The sequence below is a fragment of the Sinohyriopsis cumingii genome, chromosome 18, assembly GCF_028554795.1.
Source record: "Sinohyriopsis cumingii isolate HCF-2022 chromosome 18, ASM2855479v2, whole genome shotgun sequence".
In the NCBI taxonomy this organism is placed as follows: domain Eukaryota; kingdom Metazoa; phylum Mollusca; class Bivalvia; order Unionida; family Unionidae; genus Sinohyriopsis; species Sinohyriopsis cumingii.
Window position 1 is genome coordinate 49,759,497 of NC_142978.1, and position 14,093 is coordinate 49,773,589.

The 14,093-nt window shown below is 37.5% G+C and overlaps 1 protein-coding gene across 1 annotated transcript in view; it reads left to right on the forward strand.

Annotated features, from left to right (window-relative positions):
* LOC149776603 (uncharacterized) overlaps window positions 1-10,957 on the forward strand; it is a 60,826-nt gene extending 49,869 nt beyond the window's left edge. The window contains exons 9-10 of the mRNA XM_089941094.1: window positions 2,007-2,145; window positions 3,064-10,957. Coding sequence (XP_089797220.1) covers window positions 2,007-2,145; window positions 3,064-3,677 — 753 coding nt within the window. The 3' untranslated portion in view covers window positions 3,678-10,957. The remainder of the gene's footprint in view (window positions 1-2,006; window positions 2,146-3,063) is intronic.
* Window positions 10,958-14,093: the final 3,136 nt, after the last annotated feature.

Sequence of the window (14,093 nt, forward strand, 5' to 3'; positions counted from 1 at the left end):
GATTTATTTGATATTAGAGTCAGATCAGATGCTATTTCACAGAGTTTGAAATCATACAGATGTAATCATCAGCATGTATGTGCAATTGTGAACTAGTTTGAAAACCAGACTTACTTGATAACGGGGTCAAATCAGAGGCTGTTTCACAGAGTTTGAAATGGTACATATCTAACCATCAACAATCTGCCTGTAAGGTACATAATGCCAAGCAGACTTTTTTATTGTTGCCCTTGGAAACACTTAAATCCTACCTCCCCTAGAGGTAGCAGATTTTCTATTCTTCCTCTTTGAGGAGAAATCCTGTTTGGTCTCCACAATCAAAGGTCATGATGACCAATGCTTTCAGAGACAGAGATGTTGGAGTCAGCATCAGGTACTGTACAGATGGAAAACTATTCAGACCCGGGGGCTTCAAGCGAAAACCAAGGTTGTGACAGACGCCATCAGAAAATTCTTATTTGCTGATGACTGTGCCCTCATCGCTGGCTCAGAAGCCAACCTGCAATGCAGCATTAACAGGTTCTCCAGCTCCTGCACAAGCTTCATCCTCACTATCAGTACCAAGAAGACTGAAGTCCTGCATCAGCCAGCCCCTGGAAAGCCATATGTTGAGCCCAACATCACCATCAATAGCCAAAAACTCAACGTACTGAACCACTTCACCTACCATGGCAGCACACTGTCACAGGGCGTCACTACTGACGATGAGGTGAACATGGTGAACATCCACATTGCCACAGCCAGCACAACTTTCGGCAGACTGTATGTCAATGTCTGGTATAGAAGAGGTATCAGCATCCAGACCAAACTAAAGGTCTACAGGGCAGTAGTGCTCTCCACACATGTAAAACATGGACGGTGTACCATCGCCATGCCAGGAAGCTGAACCACTTTCACACCACAAGTCTCAGGAAAATCCTCAATATCAGGTGGCAGGACAAGGTTCCAGATGCTGAGTTACCCTCCCCAGCAGGTCTCCCTAGCATCCACACCATCCTGATGCAGTCCAAGCTACACTGGGCGGGACATGTTGTATGCATGCCAGACCACTGGCTGCCTAAGAGACTCTTCTATGCCAAACTACAGAAAGGACAGCAATCCCATGGAGGTCAGAAGAAACGCTTCAGAGACAATCTGAAAGCAGCATTGTAAGTCTTCAACATAAACCCTGATTGCTGGGAGCAAATAGAAAGTGATCAAGTCACTTGGCATTCCTCCGTGCACAAAGGCTCCAAGTTGTGCGAATCTAGCAGGACAGTAGCTGCAGAGCTGAAGAGGCAAGCCAGAAATGTGCATGCCATCAACCCTCCTGGATATGTCCCAATCATCCCTTGTCCCTTATGCAAATGAACATTCTTTGCAAGGATTGGCATCATCAGCCTCATGCGCATGCACAGAACAAAACCTGCCCCTCCAACCCTCGGATGACTAGAGTGGTCCTCATCGACTCGATGGACGAACAACTTAAATTCAGCAATGATCAGACCATTGGTTCAGATCCTATCTTGGTGGATCATATTAAGTTCTTCAAGTTTCAGAGACCTGTGGCTCACTTTTTTATACTGAGATGTGATCTTTTCTGTGTTTTGTGAGCCTTAGCAAAACCACATTTATGAACCTTTGAGCGAGGCCTCATTTGAAATTCTTTACTTAAAACCAGCTTTCTCATAGTTGCAGCTTTAGATTGGAGAGGTCCCCGGTCAAGTCATACCAAAGACTTACAAAAATGGTACTAACAGCTGTCTCGCTTAGCGCTCAGCATTAAGAGGTTAGTGTTAGGACTGGTTGGCCTGGTGTCAGGATAATGTGACTGGGTGGGACATCATGCTACGTCTCTTCGGCATGTTGCCCCAGTGCTAGACATCACTATAAACTGTCACACTGCTGACATTGTAGCGATATGACTGAAAAATTGCAAAAGCTATGTTAAAAATCCAAATCACACACACACACACTAATACTATCATTCATGAGATGTTTATTTTAGATTTCCCTTTTTCTTACAGTTAGCCAGTCAGAAAGACCCTGTTGGACACCTCATTTCAGATGGTTGTTCTACAGACATGAGAGATCTTCTGTCAAGAATGCTTTCTGGGTCAGCTGACATGAGGCCCACAGCAGGAGAAGCACTTGCCTACATGACAGGTTGGTAACAATTTGTTTTCATTGTTTATATTTATTGAACTATCTAAAAGTTTTATTGTTTTGTAAATTGTTGGATTGTGTTATGTTTATAAATTCACTAAAATATTTCTTTATCTCATCCAGATTAAAATTTTATATTTGTATAGTAGCAAATACATTATATTTTATATTTATATTGTACCATATACATTACTGTATTTACTGCATATGTTGGGACACGAAACAAATTTTTGTTTCCTGTCCCAGAACTTACGATGAATTATTTGAAACCTACATCATGTGTCCCAAGACTTAGGAAATGAAATAAATTGTGTTCGATTTGCGCCGCCCCCCACCCACTGCAACTGGACACATCGCATGTTACAATAAAATAGATAAATAAAATGCTTATTTGATAATAAAATGAAAGAAATTAACCTTGTACTGTTATCATTTATTCAGTTTTTTGGTCGACATTAACATGTTATTAAAGGAAAAATATATTCATGAACTCTGTATGAGTAGCGCATGCATCTATAGTGTTATCACTTTATATTTTACATTTTTATAATATTATATCCACTATATTTTATATTTTTATTGTGCCATAACCATTGAATATTTTTATAGTACCATTTACAGATAAAGCTCCCAACTTTCAGACATTGAGCTTTAACAGCTCTTCATGCAGAACATTGTAAATGCATGTTATGTTTGTGTGTGTGTGTGTGTATTTATGTATATATATATGTGTGTATATGTATATATATATATATATATATATATATATATATATATATATATATATATATATATATATATATATATATAAAGAGAGGGGGTAAATTAATTTAGCACAGCATATAATCGATTGCAGGAATAGCTTTGGTGTTATTTTTTATGTCTAATTTACAGATATGATCTTTTATCACATTTTAGACAGAGAGAAAGAGGTGGACCAGATAATAATGAGCCAACCTGTAGCCAGCAGACCGGATGTCTTGGCCCGCAAAAGAAGGATCACCAGGGGCAAGCACAACCCCAGTAATCCACAGTTTATAACAGATAATGGTCAGCTGGTAACACAGCAAAGTTGCAGCTCATCCGATTATACCCCTAAGATGGCAGAGGTGCCAGTCAGTCGACCCTCCTTGCCAAAATCAGTCAACAGCCTGCCAGACAATGAGCCAGGCCCAATAAAGGACCGCTTGCTGAAACAGAGATTGCGGGAAAAACTGAACCCCTACTCAAAAACAAGAATCGGGGTGCCAAAGGAAACAGAAGCCAGCAACCCACCACCCATGGATGTGAAAAGTTCATGCAGTGCCTACAGACAATCACCAGCATCAGTTGCCATGGAAACCAATAAGATGGAGAGTTGTATGACAGAGATGGGACACAATATTGCACAACCAGAAGAGCTGGGAGTCACTCGCCACCATCAGATTCCAGACACAAAACCTGTACAGCCATCATCCCCAACTGATGAAGGTAGTAACATGGTAGTCCTGTGTGGGAACATTCCAAACTTTGATGTTCTGGTCAACATCTAACTTCAGCAGTATTGCAAATTTTAGAAAATATTGAGACTTTACAGTGTAAATAAATGCTGATGTGTACGCATATAGAACTTTTAAGAAAACAGAGTTGATGCATTCTTCATTTTGGCCAAAGTATATTCCTAAAGCTTTGACCTTTTCCATGATTTGTTGTGGGGGTTACCCAGAGTGATTTCCCCTCCAGTTTCCTATTTTTAGAATCTGTTTTTTCATGGTTTATTCGGGATCCTGACACCTAACCAAAGTTTTCTAATTCCTTTATAAGGTGTTTGAAGGAATTGGAATCCCTAATGAAGTTTGTGCATGTTGAAGCATTTTTACTTCTTCTCTTCTATTTGGAACTTTGATGCCCTCAATCTGTTTATTTAGTCGTATTTTTATACTTAGAATTTCTATTGCTATTACGTATAGTAGCATAGATGGGGGCAGCTTTGCCTCACCGATCTTTGGATTTCAAATTTTCCTGTACTGGCGCCAATTACCTGTACACTTGAAGTTATTCCATTGTACAGGATTTTGGTCCATTTTTGGAAGTTAGTTCCAAATCCAAATCTTTTAAAAACCTTTTGTTTATAGTTATGCTCTAATCTGTCAAAAGCTTTTTCCTGGTCGAGAAGTACCATAGCACCTTTCTGACCAGAAATATTTATAAAATCAATAATTGTTTTAATACTAATATAATATTGTTTTGAATATCTCGCCCTTTAGCTCCACACGTCTGATTTATATTAATGATTTTACCCATGCCTTTTTTTACATGTTCTGCTAATATCTTACTTAGAATTTTATAGTCTGTATTAAGGAGGGAGATGGGCCTCCAATTTTTTAAATCTTCCCTATCCCCCTTCCTTTTGTATATTAAGGTAATTATTCCCTCCCTCATACTGCTGGTCATCTTATCATTTTTAATAATATATTATTGTACAACCATTCTAGTATAGGCAACAACTCACTACAGAATTTAATATAGAATTCTGCGGTGAGTCCATCTCTACCTGGCGATTTCCCTGTTGCTAAATTTTTAATGACACTTGTTATTTCATTTGTCAAGATGAAATCATCACCAAGTCTTTACATTCTGATGATATCATCTCGCATTCTATTTCTTTTAAATAATCATCTATCACATTATCTTCTGTTACTTGAGATTGATATAATCCACAATAATATTCCTTTATATAATTTAGAATTTCCCTTTTGTCTGAAATTTTTTCATTATCCCCTATTTTGAGACAATCTAGAGTTTTCTCCCCCCCCTTAACTCTTCTCTTTTATATAAGCCTTCTGCTTTTTTATATACTTGTGTAAATTTGCCTGCTTTAATTTCTTTTCCTTTTTTTTATCTTCAAATATTTTGCTTAATTTCCTTTTTAAATTTTCCTCTATTTCTGCGGTTAAATTAGTTTTAATTAAATCTAAAATTATGTTTTTTATCCATTTTAAGTCTGTATGATCTCATTTTTGAATAGATTAATGCTTTTTTTGTGAAAATTTTCTTTAGATTATCCCATTCTTTGATGATGTCCCTATTTCCTTTATTTACAAATTCTTTTATTTCTTCTTTAATTTCTGTGATGAATTCTGGTTTGTCTAGGACTTTACAGTTAAGCTTCCATTCCCCTTTACCCCATCTATTTTTATGTTTTATTTCTAAGTCTAAAAAGATCAGGCTGTGATCTGATATTTTGAAATCTATAATTCCTGCATATCTATATAATTATATTTTTATCAAAATTGGTTCCCAAAAATTTATCAAGTCTACTTCCTTTACCTATTTTATATTCATACGTGAATTCTTTTCTCAGCATATTCATTTTTCTGTAAATGTCTGTTAGTTTATGAGATTTAAAAAAGTATTCCATTTCAGGTTTAAATCTAAGATCATTGTTGTTAAAGGACCCCTCCTATCTATTGAGTCACCCACCCAGTTAAAATCACCCACCCAGTATAAGATTTTCCATTGTATATTTCTCTAGATATTTTGACAATTTTTCTATAAATTGTTGCTTTTGGTATTTATTTGCCGGAAAGTATATGTTAACTAAATGAATATCTCCAACTACTTTGTGTAAAAGTCTCCCTTTAAAGAAAATTTCTTCCTTCCTTTCCCATTTACATCCTATTTTATTTTTAATTATTACTGCTACCCCCCCCATCTTTTCCTGTGTAGTTATTTAAAAGTAAAATTCCATTCATTTTTTCTTCACAAAATGTTGTTAGTTCTCTTGTGAATCCATTATGTGATTCTTGTATAAATATTATGTCATAATTTGTTATTTTACTTAAGTTTAATATTTTTTCCTTATTAACCCCATTAACATTTATAGACAAAACACGGAAGTCTTTTCCCTCCATTTTTCCCTGTTGTCCAGGTTGTCGCTTTTGGTTGCATATATTTGTGATTGGAGAAGTAGTGTTAAAATATGATAATATTAAAAATCAGTAAGTTATTTTAAAATAATTCTAAGTATTGGAGGGGGGAGCTGGTCCCCCCCCCCTTCAAAGTATTGTCAGTCGGTGTCTTGGAATTATCAGTATTGGTTGTTGGGTCTGTCATATTTCCAGTGTCCATTTCAGTCTCCGTGTCTCTTTCCAATTGTGTTTCCGTGTTATGTCTCAGCTGGTTTCAAATCCCTCGTTATCACTGTCGTCCTCACTCTCATTTTCCGTGTTTCCCTCATCACTTTCGGTATCCATTACTTCTTGTTCTTTCTGCTTTTTTATCATTGTTTTTCCATCTTTCTTTCTTTGTGGTTTGTCATCATGTGCTTCCTCAAATGTTTCATCCCGTGATGTCGGTGATGCAAATTTCACTTTTCTTTTCTTTATTTTTTTATGTGGGAGGGGTGTAGAACACGTTAGGGGGGCCAATCCTGACATGTTAATCCTTTTGCCTTCTTCCCCTTCTCTCTCCTCTTCTTGTAGCGACTCCCCTTCCTCCTGTAATGGGGTAAATCTGTTAGCCATGTATATCACCTCCTTGGCTGGTGTTTTCATTATTCCCGTTTTATTAGGGCTAAGAAACTTCTCCCACTGGGCTTTTGTCATCTCTGCATTTGTCTGTGGTATTTCTATTTCTGGTATTTCATGCATCCCTTCTGTTCTTGCTTGTAGTAACAAGTTTCCAATTTTGCCCATCGTTGGGGGCACCTGGTTGTTCGGCACTGCTTTGCTCGCATATGTCACCAAAGCTGGTACAGTTTGTTTGGGTACCTGTATACTCTTGCAGTCTTTTAGGGCGTGCCCTGTCTGAATGCATATAGGGCACTTTATGTCGTTTTCACTTCCCCGGTACCAGGGTTTTAGGTGAAAACCCATTACATAGAAAAATACGGGTATTTTTCTTGCCTTGCCTCCTCTCTTGGCATTAGCAAAATCCTTACTCCAGTTTTGATGGGCCCAAAACCCCACACTGTAGCCATTTTATCTGTTTTGACTTTGGCCTGGAATTTACTTTCTACTTTTTTTACTATTTCCTTTGTTTCTATTTCCAATGGTAGACCCGCTACATGGACTTCAATCAATTTGGCTTCAAGTTGTCATGTGAAGGGGGGGGGAACTCCCTCACTTGGACTATCACTCCTTTGAAATCTATGGCCCCTACTTCTAGAAGTTTGGTATCGTGCTGGCAAGGATATAAGCAATATTTGTTATACCCCGCGTTCTGTAGGCCCTCAATCCTCCCAGTATCTGTTATGGTGTTTAGGACAGCAAGGATTTCTCACTGTTGGGGGACTGTAGGTGCCATTCCAAAATCCAGGTTCTGGCATCCCAGGGGGTGGTGAGCTGTTAGCTGTCCATCCAGTACTTGCGTATTGAAGTATGAACACATTCTTGCACCCTTGGGCTGATTTGGTATATTCTCTTGTGTGCCTTCCATTGTAGTCCTATAATCTGAGCTAATTTCACTTGGTAGGTCGCACATCACGATATGTAACATATATGTGTTTTTCAGTCATCTGTCTAGTTTGGAGAGTGGTCAAGTACCCTATACATGTATAAATTGTGATAGCAAGATGCAACAAAATTGTTATACAATCCTATTTATCTCTCTATCAAATGGTCTGAGACCAAAAAATGAACAAAAATGCAAATAACTAATCTTCAATGATATAAAAAGAAAAAAGAAAAAAAAAGGAGAAAAAAAAAAAAAAAAAAAAGAAAATAAAGGCAAAATGCGAATGTAAAGTGAAAAGGCTCTTACACTTCAGTGCAGAACATTTCCACAATTCTGCTAGGTCCAACTTTGCTTTGTACGTAACGTGCCATTGCAACAACAGACTGTACTTCTCAACAAGGAGTATAAGAAGTATTTGTAAATGTGCTTACTTAGATAGTTGTTTTCTTGAGAGAGAAACATTTGCATGGAGATATATGTATATAAACATTTTTTAGAGGGCCTTAAGGAAGGTTAGTTGTATTTAACTAATCGAGATACCCTCTTTCATTATTATTATTATTATTATTATTATTATTGACTCAGTCCTAGGGAGATAAAAATTTCTCTATTTGTTTGTCTGGCATCAGGACTCTTGACAATTTGTGCAGATAATCTGATTCCCAGGACTGAGTCCTAAAACAACTAACATTTCTAATGACATTACTTTCTGTGTTTTTTTTTGTTGTTGTTAAAATAAGTAGAAATTATTTTAATGTAAATACTGTAATTGCATTGTTTAATTTTGTTTATACTTCCACTGTGATGATACTATCAGATATATTACTTTGCTGCTGTCTGTCCCTAAGTCTGTCTGTCAATCTGTAAGCCGGTCTCAAACCTATTTTCGCATGATAAAACAACAACTATTTGACTTACAGGCATGAACTGTTAGACACTTTATATCAGTCATGAGCAAATGACGTGATGACACTTAAAGGCCATTGTATACTATCATGGTCATGAGCAAATGACTTGATGACACTTAAATGCCATTGTATACTATCATGGTCATGAGCAAATGACTTGATGACACTTAAAGGCCATTGTATACTATCATGGTCATGAGCAAATGACTTGATGACACTTAAATGCCATTGTATACTATCATGGTCATGAGCAAATGACTTGATGACACTTAAAGGCCATAGTATACTATCATGGTCATGAGCAAATGACTTGATGACACTTAAAGGCCATTGTATACTGTCATGGTCATGAGCAAATGACTTGATGACACTTAAAGGCCATTGTATACTACCATGGTCATGAGCAAATGACTTGATGACACTTAAATGCCATTGTATACTATCATGGTCATGAGCAAATGACTTGATGACACTTAAAGGCCATTGTATACTACCATGGTCATGAGCAAATGACTTGACACATGCTATTGTACACACTTTATGATGGCTGTATGCAGATGACTTCATTATACTAACAGGCCATTTACACACTTGATGAGGGTCATGAGAGATGACTTGACACTTAAAGGCCATTGTGTACTATCATGGTCATGAGCAGATGACTTGACACTTATGTACACACTTAACTTGGTCATGAAGAGTGGACGTGATTATGCCTACAGGTCACTGATGCAGTTCTCCAATTCTGTTACACATTGTTGAACTTTTTGGTCTTTTGCCATTTTGACAAAAATCTTTTAGCATGATTGGCAAATACCTCTTGAGGTAATGAATAAATTAAATTTGATTGGCCTAGTTGTACTCTAATGTAGATGACATGATTAAATCTTAAATTTATTTTGTAATTAAAGTTTTTTAATCATTGTTAGCACAGATGAGCAGAAGCTCCTTGAAATGTTCTAGGTCATTACAACAATTTTCAATTTGTAACACATTTACAGATTAATTTTGGACTTGTACTTTATTTGGTATGCAGTGTTGTTTTGGGGTTTCCTGTATGCTTTTGCTCGCCTGCCCATAAGGCCTAGTGAGCGTATGATATGGCCCTGCATCTGTGCATTATGGCCATAAGGCCTAGTGTGCTTTTGGTAGGGCCCTTCATCTGTGCATTATGGCCATAAGGCCTAGTGTGCTTTTGGTAGGGCCCTTCATCTGTGCATTATGGCCATAAGGCCTAGTGTGCTTTTGGTATGGCCCTGCATATGTGCATTACGGCCATAAGGCCTAGTGTGCTTTTGGTATGGCCCTGCATCTGTGCATTACGGCCATAAGGCCTAGTGTGCTTTTGGTATGGCCCTGCATCTGTGCATTATGGCCATAAGGCCTAGTATGCTTTTGGTATGGCCCTGCATCTGTGCATTATGGCCATAAGGCCTAGTGTGCTTTTGGTAGGGCCCTTCATATGTGCATTATGGCCATAAGGCCTAGTGTGCTTTTGGTATGGCCCTGCATCTGTGCATTACGGCCATAAGGCCTAGTGTGCTTTTGGTATGGTCCTGCATCTGTACATTATGAGCAAGTTCTGTGCATATTAATGAGGTGCTTTTGCATCTTGTTTTAGCTGAGCTTGTCCAGACTGTAACAGCACTGTTTCCATTTAGGTTTGATTTTGTGGGTTTAACACCATTTTTCGGAACATGAAAAGTGGTGGCCAGTCAGTTTGATGGAGGAAGAATCTGGAAGGACCCCAGATAACCCACCAACCCATTTGAAGCTACTGGAAAGCCTTTTCACATACTTGTGTTTGCTGAGTCAAGATTCAAACCCATGTAGATAGAGATGTGAGTGAACTATAGAGGTGAGAGCCTCAGACCATTTGATCATATTTAAATGAAATATGTTGATCCAGGACAGATTTGATTATGGGTAGGATCTATGTTTATTTATGAGGTTACCTTATATCGCATTGGCAGAACTTGTATCCACTCTTAAAAGTAAAGTTTGATTCAGTTTTCCTCCAGCTTAGTAAATAATCTTTAATCGTCATGGTTTTTGATAAGTTTTAAAGTAAAAGCAGGATCTGCACATTTTAATTTGATGAGATGCCATCAGAATGTGAGCTTGAACTCATTCAGTTTTGATAAAGCTGGGTTATTTTATACCATCAAGATCTTGAATAAGTTTATTTATGAGCAAGAAAAAATACTCTTATCTTTGGACAGATTTTGTATCTGACTCCAGTAAAATGGATAAAATTTACATGATAGCAAGGTTTGGAGATGGTTGCGTAGGTATGTGCTCTTAAAATGCTAAATACGTCAGCATAGTGAAATATTCAACTGTTATGAAATCAGATGAGTGCTATCTGTCTTAACTGGGTCTCTTGTGTTGTGAGGTTCACCTGTTTCTATCTAGTTTAAAGATGTGTGAAATGCACTATATGATTTTGAAATAAAGCTTTAATAATACTTGGAGTCAGTAGTTTTCACCTTGTCCCATACCATATATTGCAATTACTGTTGCCAGAAAAATCTCCATGTCCCATACCATATATTGCAATTACTGTTGCCAGAAAAATCTCCATGTCCCATACCATGTATTGTAATTACTGTTGTCAGAAAAATCTCCATGGCTCACACCTTGTATTGTAATTACTTTAGTCTGAAAAATCTCCTTGTCAAATAACATGTATTTGTAAATACTCTAGTCTGAAAAATCTCCATGTCCCATACCATGTATTGTAATTAATGTAGTCTGGGGAACCTCTATGTCTCATACCATGTATTGTAAATACTGTTGTCTGAAAGATCTCCATGTCCCATACCATGTATTGTAATTACTGTTGTCAGAAAGATCCCATGTCCCATACCTTGCATTGTAATTACTGTTGTCTGAAGGATCTCCATGTCCCATACCATGTATTGTAATTACTGTAGTCTGACAAATTTCCATATCCCATACCATGTATTGTAAATACTGTTGTCTGAAAGATCTCCATGTCCCATACCTTGTATTGTAATTACTCTAGTCTGAAAAGTCTATGTCCCATACCTTGTATTGTAATTACTCTAATCTGAAAAAAGATGAAGTCCAGAATAAATTAATGAAGTGGCATACCAGTCCAGTATATATGTAAAAGTTCGTAAGTTGGTAAAACTTATGACAAATTAAAATGATGCACCGCCACCCTGTCTGCCAACTCGTACATTACAACTAAGATGTAAGATGTGAGTAATTTGGATGTGCGGATATTTTGACAGGTAAACACCCATAACAATTTTGATATGCCTGCAGTCAGTGAAAGTGTTTTGATGTTATCGATCCATTTCTTGTTTACCAATTATTGTTTTATGCAATGACTCAAGTTCTCTGCCATCAAAGGTTACCAAACTTTCTGGATAGCTTGCACTTGGAGTGAGAAACATCAAAGATAAAAGTCACTGAAACTAGCAAAAGAAATATGATTTATGCTTGATAACTCCAGGCTCTTCATTATCTTCAGCTTCCAGAATTGTAACTGGGTTGCACTAGGAATAAGGAAGAACCCTATTGACTTTGGGGCCAAAAAGTCAGACTACAAGGTCACAGTGAAGGAAAGAATAAAATGGTGTATGCATAATGTGATGTATGCATCCACTACCTACAGCTGCTAAACCTTTTGGATGACTTGCACTTGGGGTAAGGAAGAAACCAATATATTTTAGGTCAAAGGTCAGGCTTACTAACTGAAAGCATAAAAATGGTTTATACTTGAAGTGATGAAGAATCTTATTATGGGGTCAAAGGTCAATGTCACTGACTTGAAGAATAAAATGGCTTTGGCACAATAACTGGATTTGACCACCATCAAATTACATGTACCAAACTTTGTGATGATTTACATTTGGGATAAGGAAGAAGCCAATCAGTTTTGGATTCAGAAGGTCAAAAGTAAAAGTCACTGTAACTAAAAAGGAATAAAAACAGTTTTTAGTTCTACTGAGCATAATGATTGAGAGCGTATAAGATGGTCTGTTGTCTCTCACCTGTCCAACATCCATCATCCATTAGTACAAGTTTGCTATCACTACTCCTAAACTTTACACACTGTTTCATCCCAAGACTTAGTCCAGAATGAAAATGGTACCATTTTGGACATCCAAAATCCTGTTGACATAGGGTTTTCAGCAAAAGACTTCTCATAATGTCTATTCAGTCTAACTAAAAATATTGCCATTCTGATGTCCAACATGGCTTCCACAGTGGATATTATGATGATCTTTGTGTGTGTGTGTGTGTGTGTGTGTGTGACTTGGATCTTTAATGTAGCTTTAACAATTTTTCACTCATATCGCTATGATGTCTGCAGTGTGGCAGTTTATAGTGATGTCTTGCACTGGGGCATCATGCTGCAGACATGTAGCATTATGTCCCACCCAGTCACATTATCCTGACACCAGGCCAACCAGTCCTAACACTAACTTAATGCTGAACACCCAGCGAAGCAGCTGTTAGAACGATTTTTTCAAGTCTTTGGTATGACTCAGCCAGGGATCGAACCCACAACCTCCCGCATCCGAGGTGGACACTCTAACCACTAGGCCACCGGAGCAGTCTGATGATCTTGTTATTGAAACTCTTGTTGAATGGATGGTCTTAACATGGTGTTTACACTAAAAGACTTTTTATGATGTCTAGTTTGTCCAAGTTGAAATTAGTGTCCACTATCAGTGGCATGGTAGCCATCTTGAAAATCTTATTTGCTACTCCATTTAAATGGAAAGCGGTGTTGACTTGGAGTTTTCACCAGTAGATTTCTTACGATATCTGGGTAGTCCTAATCAAAATGGTTCTGAACTTACATCCAATATGTTGCTACTACTTCTGAACAGAAATTCATATTCATATAGGGTTTTCGTCAGAAGACTTCTTATGATTTCTAGTTGATTCTAAATGAAACTGATGCCAATCTGGTGTCTAATAAGGCCTTTGCAGCAGCCATCATGCAAATCTTGTCAATGCTCTACCTCCTGAATGAAAAGTCATTTTACCATAAGGGTTTCACCAGAAGATTTCTTGTGATGTCTAGTTGTTCCTAAAGGAAAATGGTGCCACTCTGATATCTAATATGGCCTCCACAGTGGCCATCAGGATAATCTCTTCTCTACTTCTCCTGAATGAATGGCCATATCAGCATGGAGCTTTTACTGAAAAGACTTCTTAAGATGGTTGTAAATGAAACTAATATAAATCTGATATCCAATCTGGCTGCCACAATGGCCACCTGGAAATCTTTTTGGTGTCTGGTCATATTAGCGTGATGCATTCACCAAAATACTTCTTATGCTGTATAGTTAGTTCTGAATGGAAATGGTGCCAAGCTGATTTCCAATATGACCACTACAACAGCCATCTGGAAAATCGATTATTATTATTCCTCCAAGATGGACAGTCGTATCAACTTGGAGTTTTCACATGAAGATTTCGGACAAAACCGTGTTGCTAAATCAAAATGATACCTATCTGACAGTTAATATGTCTTCCACAGCAGCTGATTTGAAAGTCTTGTTATTGCGGAAGAATATCAGAGATGGTTTAAAAACTCTGCAGTTAAAGGAGGAAATG